General features: G+C 43.0%; 1 protein-coding gene across 5 annotated transcripts in view; it reads left to right on the top strand.

Annotated features, from left to right (window-relative positions):
* Positions 1 to 16,558, top strand: part of LOC144070653 (bile salt export pump-like) — a 76,856-nt gene that overhangs the window by 53,342 nt on the left and 6,956 nt on the right. For 4 of the 5 annotated variants that reach the window (XM_077595083.1, XM_077595201.1, XM_077595157.1 and 1 more), the window contains 3 exons: positions 1,560 to 1,730; positions 1,859 to 1,963; positions 2,288 to 2,449. In XM_077595083.1, the coding sequence (XP_077451209.1) occupies positions 1,560 to 1,730; positions 1,859 to 1,963; positions 2,288 to 2,449 (438 nt within the window). Of the gene's footprint in view, positions 1 to 1,559; positions 1,731 to 1,858; positions 1,964 to 2,287; positions 2,450 to 16,558 lie in introns of those variants that run through there. The other variant, XR_013299476.1, reaches the window with a different exon arrangement.

The following is a 16,558-nucleotide window of genomic DNA, read 5'->3' as shown; positions in this document are numbered from 1 at the left end:
ATAATCCTCCTTCTTAATTATCCCATTTACTCTCTGTAAAGCACCAGTTCCATTGGTAGCAAAACAGCCCCACAGCATAATACTACCACCACCGTGATTGACGGTAGGCATGGTGTACTTGGGGTTAAAGGCCTCGCCTTTTCTCCTCCAAACATATTGCTAGGCATTGTGGCCAAACAGCTCAATTTTTATTTCGTCTGACCACAGAACTTTCCTCCCGAAGGTCTTATCTTTTTCAATGTGATCAGCAGCAAACTTCAGTCGATCCTTAAGGTGCCGCTTTTGGAGCAAGGGCTTCCTTCTTGGACAGCAGCCTCTCAGTCCATGGAGATGCAAAACACGCTTGACTGTGGACACTGACACCTGTGTTCCAGCAGCTTCTAATTCTTGGTAGATCTGCTTTTTGGTGATTCTCGGTTAAATCTCCACCCTCCTGACCAATTTTCTCTCAGCAGCAGGTGATAGCTTGCGTTTCCTTCCTAATCGTGGCAGTGACAAAACAGTGCCATGCACTTTATACTTGCAAACAATTGTTTGCACTGTTGCTCTTGGGACCCACAAGTGCTTTGAAATGGCTCCAAGTGATTTTCCTGACTTGTTCAAGTCAAGGATTCGCTTTTTCAGATCCATGCTTAGCTTCTTTGACTTTCCCATTGTAGCATTTGTGGGCATTTGCATCCAATGAGCCCTATTTAAATGGCCTCAGAGAAGTCACCAGCTGTAGTCACTCATAATCACTCACAAGAAGTTAAGAGGCCATGCTATGAAGCTCATTTCACTGACAAAACGTTCTAAGTCACCAAAATTGCTAATTCGTGTTGCTGTATGTATATTAATGACCCAGCAGATTTGATCACTTTTTCTGTTAACCCATAATGAAGTCATAAAAGAACCAAACTTCATGAATGTTTTTTTTGTGACAAAGAAGTATCTCTTCGGTAGCTCCGTCCACTCTTGCTCGTTTTGTGTTTTTGCTGCTTTTCTGTCTTAATGATTTGATTTGGTGATTCTTAATGATCCCATTGACTTTGATTTGCTTTGTACTTTGTGCTTTTGCTTTTGCTTTGTTGTTATGCAGCCTTTGACTGTAATCCTTACCCTAACTTATAACTATGCACTTTCTTGCTACTGTCACAATGAAATTTCCCGAACACGGGATGAATAAAGTTATCCAATCCAATCCAATCACTCTATCAGAGAAAAATCAGAGTTGTAGAAATAACTGGAAACTCAAGAGAGCCATGACATTATGTTCTTCACAAGTGTATGTAAGCTTTTGACCACAACTGTACATGCTAGTTGATGTTTTAAAAAAGGCAACAGGAGCAAAACTGAATTTGATTTTGTTTCATTGACATAATGTGTATTCGCGATAATATAAGTCAAAGCATTCAAACATCTACAAAACTTCACTCATCTTCTGTATACGACATAAAGAGTTCTGCCAAGTGGGCGTTTTTGCCAACAATGCTGGGTTGTCAAGTAAAAATAAATCATGCGCAACAATTTCATTTAAATAACTCAGAGTGTGGATCTCTAATTTGGTACTGAATATTCAGGATGCCATACAAAATGAAGAGGAGGAGGATCCAGTGGAGCTGGCACCAGTGGCTAGAATCTTGAAGTACAACTTGGCAGAGTGGCCTTACATGCTTTTTGGATCTTTGGGGGCAGCTGTGAACGGAGGAGTCAACCCTGTCTACTCGCTTCTTTTTAGTCAAATATTGGCGGTGAGGTTATTTTATAACTGTAAAGTTGAATATTGGCTAACCAGACAAAATATATATTTAAAAAAAGTTCAATATTTTTTGACAGTCAAAGCAGTTTATGAGCATATGAGTTTTCTCTGTGTATGCAGACTTTCTCACTAACAGACCCAGTAGCAAAGAGGAGGGAAATTGACAGCATCTGCCTCTTCTTTGTCATGATCGGCATTGTCTCCTTCTTCACTCAAATGTTGCAGGTAACGTAAGACTTGTTTTTAAGTTCACTGTACTTTAAAAGTTGGAAAATTAATTAAAAGACTCTGCCATCTACTACATATAATATTTTCTATTGAAGGACCCCATTGTGGTATTTTTCAGTCTTGGGAAAGACTCCATAAATCCGAGATTGGAGTAGGCCCTGAATCGTAATTCTTGATCCTGCAAAGCCATGTTAAACAAATAAATCATTCCTATTTTTAAATAACATTTTGGAGCAGGCCTTTTTTGGTCCCAGTCATTGAGTGCAGACTCCAATTTGTATTTTATTTATTTATTTATGTTTGGTGTGTGTCTGTCTTCAGGGCTATGCCTTCTCCAAGTCTGGAGAGCTGCTCACCCGCCGGTTACGTCGCCTTGGGTTTCATGCCATGCTTGGGCAGGAAATTGGCTGGTTTGATGATCATAAAAATAGCCCTGGAGCTCTCACCACACGGCTGGCCACGGATGCCTCGCAAGTTCAAGGGGTGAGTGTGGACAAAAACAAGATAGAAACAGCTTAGCCTCACAAATTACTTCTACCGATAAGAATCAACTGCATAGTTGCCTCTAGAAAACTTGCAAAGCCTAATGGTAAATAAGCCCACTGGCAGCCACATGTTTTTGAAAGAATTAAAAAAAATACAAAAAGAAACCCCAAAGACATATCAAATGTAAAATATTTATTCCCTTTTAAGAGTAAAATAAATTAACCTAATAAACCTAATAAATTAAGTGCAAATAGGCGGCCCGGTGGAGCAAGTGGTTAGCACGTTGACCTCACAGCTCTGGGGTCCTGGGTTCAAATCTAGGTCACGTCCCCCCTGTGTGGAGTTTGCATGTTCTCCCCGGGCCTGTGTGGGTTCCCTCAGGGTACTCTGGTTTCCTCCCACATTTCCAAAAACATGCATGGTAGGCTGATTGGACACTAAATTACCCCTAGGTACAGGTGTGAGTGTGGATGGTCTCCTTGTGCCCTGCGATCGGCTGGCCACCGATTCAGGGTGTCCCCCGCCTCTGGCCCGGAGTCAGATGGGATAGGCTCAAGCACCCCCGCAACCCTAGTGAGGATAAAGCGGTTCAGAAAATGAGATGAGAAAGTGCAAATGTTACACCCTGTATTCGATCTTGACACACAGGGGGAAATAATCAAAACAGTGAGATGTTGTTGTTAGTTCAATCCAACTTTTACTGTAATCAATTAACACAAAAACCCATAACATGCAATTAAACCCATATATACACATTATCAACACGTTAGAACCCAAAACATAATGTACAATTACACCTATATATATATATATATATAAATATATATATTAGCAACACTTTAGAACCCAAAACACAATGCACACACACACTCGTTCAACACACGGTCATAACTTGTTATATCTTTTCCTATTACAACTTCTAGTAGTCCTACTATTATTCAACAGGGCAAACAATGCAATATCAATAATATAACATCCTTTCTATGACCGTTATAGACACTGTCAACGATAATGGTGGCCGAAGGTAGCGTGCTAAATGCTATTCCATGTGCGTGACCCGAGACTCTCACATTCACGCCCGTAATTCAAAAGTAAATAAACATTAATAGCCATTATCTCTTTTCTCACACGCTAAACAGTGTATATTACAAACCCCAAACTCAAACAGCCTTTACAACAAACAGCATACCTTGACACACAGGGGGAAATAATCAAAACAGTGAGATGTTGTTGTTAGTTCAATCCAACTTTTACTGTAATGATTCAGCACACCTCCCGTGCCTCAAGCTATTTGCTAAGACATCAATAATCGAATACCTATCTTCTTTAACATGCCCCACACTTGCCATGTGGATCCAAGGATCAACAATCGAACACCGATACACACATTCAATCCAAACTCGTCATAGCTTCTTTACATGCAATCGTTAATAAATCAAACACTCTAGCATGTCACACTAATAAATCAAACACTCTAGTATGTCACACTCTCCCCCACAAAAACAAATGTCGTCCCGACATCAGTATATTCCAAATATCTTCCCCTTGTTGGTTGTAATGCTGAACAGTCTAGCGAACTTGTCATTTCACATCCTCTTCTGTAAGCTGATACTCATGAAAACTCCAGGCGGCAAGGGCCACAGTTCAAATATAATCCACAACCCGTACGGTCCACGTTCACTGGATGGAAACTGTAATCGCAGTCCGTAACAGTCCATGTTCGCATAATACATGTCACCCTTGTAGGCTCAAGCCTGTTGGAGTCCATAAAGGGTGGTTGAATGTAATATGGCTGCAAGTGTACTAACCAAGGAACCACTCCTGGTGCAGGGTAAGCAGGTAGCAGCTGATGTGGTGACTGAGTACTATAACAGGAGGGGACACCAAACTGATCATAGGTCGTTCGTCGTGGTGGATGTCTCTCCCTTCTTGGCCGTTCATAAGTCAACGCCTCAGGTTCATTCACAGCGGTTGGCGGAGAGGTCTCTGATAAATGATCATCACGAGGATCTTCAACAGCCAGATTTGTTCCCTCACCAGGCAGGTCCTCCAGCTGATAGTCATCTTCTGCTTGTACTGGTCCGGAAGCAGGGCCCTTCACTTCGAGTCTCTGATTCGCTGGCAGTGGCCTGTGCTTAGACTCCATCCCTTGGGCATCTCTCTCATTTAGCACCTGGAGGGGCTCGTAGTGAAAGTCATCTTCGTAACCACTGTCTTGGTCTGTCTCTTGAAGATGAGATACCGGCTGCTGTTTATTTCTCTCCATACTCTTGTCAATTTTTCCTCCTTCTGGTGTCAGGTTTTTTATCAGGATGCGCTCTCCTGGTTGTAGCACGGAGCTCCTCACTTTGGTGTCATAGTGCTTTTTACCTCGTTCTGCAGCTTTTCGTACACTCACGGTGGCAATGGTGTACGCCTCCTCCATCCCTTGTCTCCCTTTCTCCACTTTGGCCTTGTATAACTCCAGCTTGTCAGCTTTGATTGCGCGTTCTCTCAGCGCATCCAGTTCATCGCGATAGGCGCGGGCTGCACGGGCGTCTACGAGCAGCTTCAAATTCTCCTGCTGGAGCCTCTTTATTTCTTCCTCCATGTTTTCCTGCTGGTGTCTGTTGTCCAGCAGTTGTTCATTCCTCTCTTCTAGCTCTTGTCTAAGTCGTCTGATCTTTGTCTTTGAATCGGCAGGTTCCACCATCAGGTGTTGCTGAGTTCCCACCTGCTGCTGTTGCATGCTGGGAGGATTGACGATGGCCAGTGGACTGGGTGTGCCACAAAGCACACGAACCACACCTTCCCTTTCCTGAGTTAGCTCTGCTATAGTCTCTTCTTTTAGTGGTCTGCCTCCTCGGATTTTACATCCAGCTTGGAAATGTTCTCCACTCCCACACCGATAACAATGTGTGCACTTCACATCTCGCCCTCCCTGCTGACAAGCAAAACACCTTCTTGGGACATAAGCAGGGCGGCTAGTGTTCCAGGGGGGTGCTGGGGGCTTGCTGTAGTAATTTTGTTTTGCAAAAGGTGGCTGGGGCTCCCTAACTGGTCTTCTAACTGAAGGTGGGAGGTAGGACTGAGGCTGAAACATAGCCTGCTGTAGTGTCTCTCTGATCTGAGCTATCTCTGCACTGAGATCTTTAAGAGAAGCAACACTAGCCTTAAGTTCAGTCAACTCCGCTCGTACCTCAGGGGACACTTTTGGTTTTTCTTCTACAGGGCAATTGGTAGGTCGTAGTTCTTCTGACTGCACCTTGCTAACATGTGTCGCTGCCTGTGGGGTACTAAACTTCTTTTTATTTCTCCTTTCCACTTCATTAGCACAGGCTATATTTAACCGCTCTAGTAAAAGCTCATCTGAAGTCTTACAGTTCAGCAAGAGAGGCTGCATATCTACTCTAACACTGTCACTCTGGAGACCAGTGAGTATCGTGTGCAAGCACATACGCTGGACTAAACTTGGGTCATACTGGAGTCCTGATTCTGATTCTCGAGATGCAAACAGTACCTTCTGTCTAAGAACTAAGACTCGCATTAAGAAACTTTGAGGAGTCTCTTTGATATGCTGCACTTCTGAAGCTAACTGCACATAGAGGTCGGTAGCACTCCTTTCCTGAAAATGAGCGCGTAGGATGCGTTTGAGTGTGGGAAGAGTGAGGTTAGGTTTCTCTTCCAAATAATTACGTAGCTGCAAACTGGGGGAGATAGCTCTGATAACTGCATCAATAATTTCCACATCTAGGTAACCCCTATTCAGTCCATTTTCAATTTGATGAACAAGGCTGGAGAATGTCAGCTTGTCCCTTTGGCCTGGTTCACCTATCTGGCCAGCAATTTTGAAGTCCTTGCGCCAGTATGAGCTTGGCTGGGGCTGGGGAGACACACCCCCTTGAGGGTCCGCAGCATCTGGTAGCTGGGGCAAAGTTATTGGAGTCTCTTCCAATCTTGATCCTTGCTTTTCGTTTTCATCTCTTTTGACTTCATGCTTCATATCTGATATTTTATCTTTCAGTTTCAACAATTCAGACATGCCTTCATCCTGCAGTTCCTCTAGTTCTTCTCTTTCTAGGTACTTCACAATGTGAGCCACTAATGATAGACGCGATTTCCGTTTAACACTTCTTAATATGTTAAGAAAATCACATATTTCCAGTAGGTTATTTTCCGTCAGGTTGTTCAATGTTCCTACCACCTCTTCGAGTAACTGTTCCATTTTGTTGACGATCTAGGAGCTCTGTTGACTGTACAGGAGTGAACTCTGAACTGGCACGTCTTTACTGTCCATCTGATGATCTCGTAGGCCTCAGATGACAAGTACTCAACCGCCAACTTCCAGTTCTTCTTAAACAGCAACACCTCCTCTCACTGCCATCGGCCTGGTTTGTGGGGGGATTTAGCTGGCTCAGAATTCAGTGAGCAGGTCTTGGACACTGGACATCTGAACAGCAATCCCAGCGGTGCCTCCAAAATGTTACACCCTGCATTCGATCTTGACACACAGGGGGAAATAATCAAAACAGTGAGATGTTGTTGTTAGTTCAATCCAACTTTTACTGTAATGATTCAGCACACCTCCCGTGCCTCAAGCTATTTGCTAAGACATCAATAATCGAATCCCTATCTTCTTTAACATGCCCCACACTTGCCATGTGGATCCAAGGATCAACAATCGAACACCGATACACACATTCAATCCAAACTCGTCATAGCTTCTTTACATGCAATCGTTAATAAATCAAACACTCTAGCATGTCACACTAATAAATCAAACACTCTAGTATGTCACACAAACATGGCCCATGCATTGAACCAAGTACAGTAATACCTTGAGATACGAGCTTGTATGTCAATTTACTTGAATCTCAATTTTTCCCATAGAAAATAGGGAAATACAAATTAATCAATTTCCACCCTCTGAAAAAAAAAACAGAAAACAGGATATTACAATAGAAAAACATCTTTTTATTTGTTCTATTCACCACCTACTCATAAAGTAACAAATACCTATCTAGTGGTTATCTTTTCAACTCATTTTCTGAACCGCTTCATCCTCATTAGGGTTGCAGGGGGTGCTGGAGCCTATCCCAGCTGACACCCTGAATCGGTGGCCAGCCGATCACAGAGCACAAGGAGACGGTCAACCATGCACACTAACAGCCGTACCTAGGGGCAATTTAGAGTGTCCCATCAGTCTACCTTGCATGTTTTTGGAATGTGGAAGGAAACCGCGGTACCGCAGGCCCGGGAGAAGATGCAAACTCCACACAGGTGGACGTGACCTGGATTTGAACACAGGACCCCAGAGCTGTGAGGCCGGCGCGCTAACCACTCGTGCCACCGGGCCGCCCCTGATTATTATCTTCAATACTAAAGTGTGACATTATTCAGTACAGACAGATGGTAGCGGCTTAACGCGGAGTGTGCGTAGGAGAGAGAAAGAGAAACGACAGGAGAGAGACTTGACGGATGGCAACGCACTCGTAACATAAACATAAACTTTAAATTTAACTTAAATGAATTTAGATTACTATACACAGTATACAATAAGTTAATCTTACGTTACATTAAACTTAACATTCTTGTACGATAACCGAGGCAAAAGTGTTATTGTATTCCACAAGCGGCTTTTAAGTCGGAACTTGCTGCTTCTCCATGCCTCAGTATAGCCCGGTTTGTTTTTTAAAATTATCAAACTATCCATAACTGACTTTGAAGGGTTCATCTGGTGTCGAAGAGTCCCCTTTTTCAGATGCTTGCTTGCTTTGCTTTCAAGCCCATGTAGATTCCACTGGCTATTTAGCAGATCATCGACTCGGTAATGCTATCTCTGGTACCCGGACATTTCGCCAACGGACACTTCGTCCCCGGACGTTTCGTCGACGGACAATTCGTCGCCGGATTCGCTCGCTCTCAAAATTATAATCATGAGAGACAGAGTTTTTACTGTTGAATGCGATCAACCAGGTAATCTCTCGCTCTCAAAATTATAATCATGAGAGAGAGAGAGTTTTTACTACAGATTGTTCAAAGGAACTTTGAATTAAAATAAAAGGCAATAAATAAAATTATTTTATTAAAAAATATTAAAAAGAAGACAAAGCAAATTCACAGATGGTGTTTTTATTAAACAGTAAAACTTACAAATTATGTACAAAATATACAAAAATGCCTTTTTTCCAATATGAATGTAATAATAACATTGAAGCATTTTAATTCTATATAGAGTGAGTGACTATTTTTGGTCATTTAAAAAGCCAATCTAAACATTAGCTATTAGTATTTTTTTAATTGCTGTATTTACCACACTATAAAGTGCACCTTGAATGAATGGCATTTCTTAAAATCTGTTCCATATATAAGTCATACCGCATTGCAAGACACAGTAGCAGTTGTAGGGGATTGTGTTATATATCCACTAGATAGAGCTGTAATAACAGAAATAGTGGTTAGGATCAACTAGATTGAACTGTGCTAAAGGGAATTTCATAGAATGATTAACCAGTATTGGTCCATATATATATAAGGTGCACTGTCAGCCTGTGAGAAATTGAAATATTTTAGTTAAATAATAAACTAAATACGGTATTGATATTGTATACAATTAAAATGAATAAAAACACTCGAGGGTTGATTCTTTTTCATACCAATTATCTCATGCATGTCATGACAGTGATAGACCCCCAATTCAAACTGGGAAGACTGGCTGTGAGTACTCATTTTTCAGGATTGAGAGAATGAAGATTCATCTGCACCTCACAGTCAACATGAATCAGACGTCTACCGCCGTCAATGGCAGCCGATGGGTTAAATGAGTGCTCTATAAGGGTTAAAAATAATATAATTCAGTGTATCAGAGGCTTACGAGGAAGTTCTGATCTAACAACTTTAACAGAGGTGTTGGGACATGACAATAATAGCATAAAATGTGGGATGGGCACGGGCGAGGCAAGTTTGTCTATACACACAAACAGGACGTTTCGTTCTGTCACCCAGGAACACATAAATTGAAAAACATGAACACACACGCCAATAATACACAACTTATTGATAATTTTGATATTAGATATTTAGATATTAATGCTCTGACATTGTCAATGCAATGACAAAGTCTCTCTCTCTCTCATGATTACAATTTTGAGAGCGAGAGATTACCTGGTTGATCGCTTTCAACAGTAAAAACTCTCTCTCTCTCATGATTACAATTTTGAGAGCGAGCGATTACCTGGTTGATCGCTTTCAACAGTAAAAACTCTCTCTCTCTCATGATTATAATTTTGAGAGCGAGCGTCGACGAAATGTCAGGCGACGAAATGTCTGTTCGACGAACTGTCCGGCGACGAAGCGTCCGTTCGACGAAACGTCCGGGGACGAAGTGTCCGTTGGCGAAATGTCCGGTCACGCTATCTCTAACTGTTTATCTTTTATTCATATTAATCAAAGCCTCTCCATCTCGTTATGAATGTCATTGCGCAGCTTGGAAATGATGGTTAGTCTTTTGGAAGGCTTGATACCCTTTATAGGATCCTTCTTGGGAATGATCCATATTGTTGATTGATTGATTTATTTCAATCAAATCAAATCAATCAAAAGCCTTTATTTTCATCCTACACAGTTGCGTATAACGAAATTGGTGGTGCTACTCCACAAACTGCGTTTTCCCAGTAAAAACATAAATAAGTAATATAAAAATATAAAAAGTCACATCCTGGAAAGGTAAATTCTAAAATATTGCACAATCTAAGATATTGCACATAGTTATTGCACACCCCGAAGTTATTGCACAGAAGGGATTGTGTGTCGTGCTAATGCAAGTTCAGAGTCATGATTGGCTGTGGGGAAAAAACTGTCCCTAAGTCTATTTGTCCGTGCTTTGTGAGACCTGTAGCGTCTGCCAGAGGGCAGCAGCTGGAACAGGTTGTGACCAGGGTGGTATGGGTCCCTAACTATGTTCCCGGCTCTGCTGAGGTAGCGAGGGCTGGCAATGTCATCCAGTGAGGGCAGAGAGCAGCCGATGATCTTCTGGGCGGTTGCTCACTCTCTGCATGGCTTTTCTGTCTGCTGCCGTGCTTCCAGCGTACCACACTGTAATTCAGTATACCAGGATGCTCTCCACAGTGGCTCTATAGAAGGTTACCAGAAGCGTAGTGTCCAAGTTGTCCTCCTGAGCACCCTCAGGAAATGGAGTCGTTTCTGAGCCTTCTTCAACACTGCTGTGGTGTTGGTAAACCAGGAGAGCTTGTCCGTGAGGAAGAGAGGTGGGGACCAAGTCTAACAGTTTGTGGACGGTTGGTTAAGAAGTTCTTAATCCAGCAGCAGATGGAAGAGGATAGTCCAAGATGGGAGAGTTTGTCAACCAGAATGTCCGGTATTATAGTGTTGAAGGCTGAGCTATAGTCAATGAAAAGCATCCTCACATAGTTCCCCTGGTGCTCCAGGTGGCTCAGTGCTGTGTGTAGAGCTACGGCGATGGCGTCCTCAGTGGACATGTTTGTTTTTTATAAGCAAACTGGTGAGGGTCAACTGAGGGAGGGATTCTATCCCTGATGTGGCGGGCAACCAACTTTTCAAAGCACTTCAAGATCACAGCCGTAAGTGCAACAATCCTGTAATCATTCAGGCTGTCAATGGTTGGCTTTTTAGGGACATGGATAATGGTGGCAGATTTCAGGCAGGAGGGAATGGTGGATTGTTGCAGGGAACAATTGAAAGTCTTTGTGAAAACCCCAGTCAGCTGGTCAGCACAGGCTTTGAGAACCTTCCCAGGTACTCCGTCAGGGCCAGCAGCCTTCCTGGTGTTCACAGTCCGCAGTACATGTCTCACTTCATGTTCCTGAAGCTTCAATGTACTGCTACAAGGTGGTGGATGTGTCGAGACTGAATCTGATTTGTCAGTCTCAAAGCGGGCAAAGAAACGGTTGAGTTCCTGCGCTAGTGAGGCATCTTATTTTTGTCATTGTAATTGGTAATGTGTCGTATTCCCTGCCACATGTTCTTGGGTTATTTTCTGTGAAGTGCTCCTCAATTTTCCTTGTATATGCTGCCTTGGCCTTTTTAATGCCTCTCTTCAGGTCTGCTCTGGCAGCGCTGTATTGTAACTTGTCCCCTGACCTGAAGGCTGTGTTACGGCATTTAATGAGTGCCTGTGTCTCACTGTTCACTCAGGGTTTTTGGTTAGGAAAAACCCGGATACGTTTATTAACAATGACAGTGTCCGTATAGTTTTTGCTATAGGAAAGTGCAGTTTCCGTGTAGTCCTGGAGGTTCTGGTGTTCAAAAAGTTCCCAAATGGTGTGGAAAAAAACAGTCCTGCAGCTAAGAAAGGGCGTCCTCAGACCATGTTTTTATTATCTTGTTTTTGTGGCTTTGTTAACCACCGGAGGAGGGTGTATGAGGGGGTGAGGGACAGGCAGAGATGGTCAGATCCAGCAAGGTGAGGGAGGGGTGTGGCTCTTTAAGTATGTTTGATGTTAGAATAAACGTGGTTTAGAGTTTTATCTCCTCTGGTGTGACACTTCACGTACTGGATAAACTTAAGCAGAACAGTCTTTAAAAATGCTTTGTTGAAGTCACCAGCGACAATAAGGAATCAATCGAGGTGGTCAAGCTGCTGTTTGTTTACTGTCGCTAGCAGGAGGCTAAGTGAGTTAACATTAGCATCCGGTGGGATGTAAACAGCCATTACAATGATTAGCGTTAGCTCCCTTGGTAGATAGAAGGGCCTGCACAGAACTGCCAAGAGCTCTAAATCAGGAGAATGGTGAGTGTTAATGATCCTACTGTTGCAGCACCAGTCGTTGTGTATGTACACCCGTCATACGCTGGGTGGGCTGACTATCCACGGAGATCTCAATGGTCTCGAGATGTCCTCAGGGATATTGTAAGTTTGTTGGTAATCTGTTGTGATGGATATATCGCATCTCCTACCGAGAGTAAGTAAATCCTGGCGACTGTCGAAAACGTTTGCCTCACAGATGTTCATAAATAACAATAAGACTAAGAAAACAAAATACCAAACTGGAGAGCAAAGAGCCGCTGAAACCGTGTGCGCTGCCATCTTTTTTTTCGTGTGTAAAGGTATTAATGAACTATACCCCGCAATTCACGACTTCTCGATTTTTTGCCGCTATTATTTATTAAAAAAACGTAAAAATCCACAATGAAACTCGGAAGCGGAAGCCACTTTTGCTACTAGGACTCAGCACTGAAAAAAAGTAAAAATAGGGGTGACCCTAGTTTGTGGTTTTTCCATTATCGCGGCCATGTCTGGTCTACATTAACCGTGATATTCGAAGGATTACTGTATTCTAGGGGTAGGGAACCTATGGCTAAGGAGCTATATGTGGCTCTTTCCATGGGTGCATATGGCTCTCCACTAACCCGTGAGCTAAAATATGGGAATCACTAGTGAGAGAGTTGAGTCCCGAACGCACTAATAGGAGCGTCACTGTGGCGTTGACACTACCACTATCACCACTTTAAACATGATGGTTTTTTTATTACTCTTCTGCATGCATGATATCATTGATACTGATTTATTAGCAACAGCATAACAATGTTGTCAAAAGAATTTGGATACTTTTTGTAATTTAAAAGTGGTGAAATGAAAAAATCACACATTTTCATGTATTTTTACTTTTCAATTCTGAGAATGGCTCTCAAGAAATAACATTAGAATTGTTCATGGGTCTCTCTGTCAAAAAAGTTCCCGACCCCTGCTGTATACAGTCCTACTTCTACTTACAAAATTAATTGGTTCCAGAACTTTTTTCGTAAGTTGAACATTTCGTTAGTAGAGGAGTAAATTCTCTAATTCCGTCCACAGTCCTCACAAAACTACCAACTAAACCCTTTAAAATTGATCAAAGTGTGCCAATGTTGTGGGAAAGATGTGAAGACACAAAACTGACTGGGAGGTGCTGTGCAATTCACATGAGAAAGACATTGATAGCTTGACCTACTGCATCACAGATTATCTTAACTTCTGTGTTGAGAACATTGTACCTTCCAAGAAGGTCCGTTGTTTCTCCAACAATAAGCCGTGGGTCACCAGGGATCTAAGGGCCCTCCTGAACAAGAAGAAGAGGGCTTTTAGGTGTGGGGAGAAAGAGAGTCTGAAAATGGTCCAGAAAGAGCTGAAGAGATAGATAAGGAAGGGAAAGACCATCTACAGGAGGAAGCTAGAGAACCAACTCCAGAGAGGCAACGCCAAAGAGGTCTGGAGGAGCTTGAGGACCATTTCGGGCCATGGGGGCAATAGTGAGAGAGATCCGGAGTCTGGCGGCAGGGAGTGGGCCAATGAACTGAATCAGTTCTTTAACAGATTCAGTCCTGCCCCCACTCCCCTTACCCACCAGACCAGAAGCAACGCACCCCCCTCGTTCTCCTCCTCCTCCTCCTCCTCTTCTTCCTCTTCCTCCCCCTCTTCCACCGGTCTCTGCATTACTGTCGATAAGGTGATAAAACAGCTAAAGAAGATCGAGGCAAGGAAGGCTACCGGTCCAGACGGCCTCAGCTCCCGACTACTGAGAGTGTGCGGATCAGCTTGGTAAAGTGATTCTGCATATTTTCAACCTCAGCCTCAGTCTGCAGAAGGTCCCCACCTTGTGTAAAACTTCCTTAGTGGTCCCAGTTCCTAAGACTGCGTACCCCAGGGAGCCAAACCACTTCAGACCGGTAGCATTAACCTCTCACCTGATCAAGACATTGGAGAGAATCATCCTCAATCACCTCAGCCCCCTGATGAATGCAGAGCTGGCCCCTCTGCAGTTCGCCTATCGTCCAGGCATTGGTGTGGAAGATGCTACCACCTACCTGATGCACAGGTCTCTTTCACACCTGGAGAACATGGGAAGCACGCTGAGAATGATGTTTTTTGACCTCTCCAGTGTGTTCAACACCATTCAGCCGGTCCTACTGAGAGGGAAACTGGAAGAGGCTGGAGTAAGGAACCACCTAGCCGCATGGATTATCGACTTCCTCACTGACAGACCACAATATGTGAGACTCCAGGGCTGTACGTCTGATGTGGTAGCTTGCAGCACGGGGGCCCCACAAGGCACAGTGCTCTCCCCACTCCTCTTCTCCCTCTACACATCAGACTGCAAACATAATACAGACACCTGCCACCTCCAGAAGTTCTCTGACGACACCGCTATTGTTGGACGAGTGACGGACGGGAATGACCTGGAGTACAGGGGAGTCATCACAGCCTTTGTTGACTGGTGTAGGAAAAACCACCTCTATATCAACACCAGTAAGACAAAGGAAATGGTCATCGATTTTTGGAGGAATCCTCAACAGACCACTCAGGTGAACATCCAGGGTACAGACATTGAAATCGTGGAGAATTTTAAGTACCTGGGTGTTCACCTCAACAACAAACTAGACTGGTCCACAAACATAGATGCCCTGTACAAAAGGGACCAGAGCCGCCTCTACCTACTGAGGAGTCTACGGTCCTATGGAGTGTGCAGGACACTGCTGAGGACTTTCTACGACACTGTGGTGGCATCTACAGTGTTTTATGCAGTGGTCTGTTGGGGATGCGGGAGCACGGAGAGGGACAGGAACAGGCTGAATAAGCTGGCCAGGAGGGCCAGCTCTGTTCTGGGCTGTCCTTTGGACTCGGTGGAGGAAGCGGGAGAGCGGAGAATGCTGACCAGGATGATGTCCATCATGGACAGCACCTCCCATCCCCTGCATGAGTCTGTGGAGTCCCTCCAAAGCTCCTTTAGCAATAGACTGCGGCACCCTCATTGCAGGAAGGAGCGCTTCCGCAGATCCTTCCTCCTATCAGCTGCCAGGCTCTTTAACAAAAAAAATGGCTGTGTTAAGACCTACCGTATGCATGCATGTGCATTTATGTGTATGTATGTATATACAGACGCTCCCCTACTTACGAACGCAATTGGTTCCGAGCGATTGTTCATAAGTTGAATTTGTTTGTAAGTTGATTCAGTGCTATATTTTGTATTATAATTTATGTTTAAGGCCGATATAAGTATATTGAAGGTTTATATAAGTGCATTTGTATGTTTAAGGCTTGTATAAGTAACACGCATTGGTTTGTACTGAAAAAAAAACATTTAATAAAATGGAGAGAATATGTACAGTACTGTAGAGAGAGAGAGAGATTTATGTATTAGAAACTGGCCAAAAGAAGCGGCCTAATGACGATTGCACAGTTTTCTTCTTTTTTTCATCATAAATGATGCGGTAGCACTGTATGGCATCATTCATTTGATTTGCAAACTTTGTGCAACGTTCAATATTTGGGTCCTGCTGCTCGATCTTTCTGTTTATAAATGGTACTGAATGTGCAACGCTCACCACTCTCACACGCATCAAGCTTCGTTATTATTGCCACTCGTTTCAAATGAAATGGCTTGCCTCTTCCTTGCAACTCCCTCAATAGAAGCCTTTAGCTTTTTACCAACCATATTCAATATTGGATGCATGAGATATTTAATGATACAAATGAAAAAGGTTCTTTGCACACATTCCCGATACATTCCCGCACTTCCGCATTGCAACGAAGAAGAAGGTAGATGCTGGGTGAGCTGAGCTCTCACAGCGCCAGGCGTCGGTATTAGCGGCGGAAAGAAGTACTACTCCGAAAAAGGCGCGAAATACAAAATTGGACTTGCGAACATTTTTGGACTTAAACGCAATTTGCAGACATGTTCGTATGTACCGTTGTTCGTAAGTTGAATGTTCGTAAGTAGGGGAGCGTCTGTATATATATGTATATATATATATATATATATATATATATATATATATATATATATATATACATATATATACAGACGCTCCCCTACTTACGAACGAGTTAGGTTCCGAGCGATTGTTCATAAGTTGAATTTGTTTGTAAGTTGATTCAGTGCTATATTTTGTATTATAATTTATGTTTAAGGCCTATATAAGTATATTGAAGGTTTATATAAGTGCATTTGTATGTTTAAGGCTTGTATAAGTAACACGCATTGGTTTGTACTGAAAAAAACATTTAATAAAATGGAGAGAATATGTACAGTACTGTATAAAGAGAGAGAGAGAGATTTATGTATTAGAAACTGGCCGAAAGAAGCGATCTAACGACGTTTGCACAGTTGT

The sequence above is a fragment of the Stigmatopora argus genome, chromosome 1, assembly GCF_051989625.1.
Source record: "Stigmatopora argus isolate UIUO_Sarg chromosome 1, RoL_Sarg_1.0, whole genome shotgun sequence".
Classification (NCBI taxonomy): Eukaryota; Metazoa; Chordata; class Actinopteri; order Syngnathiformes; family Syngnathidae; genus Stigmatopora; species Stigmatopora argus.
This window is presented reverse-complemented; position numbering and strand designations above follow the sequence as displayed.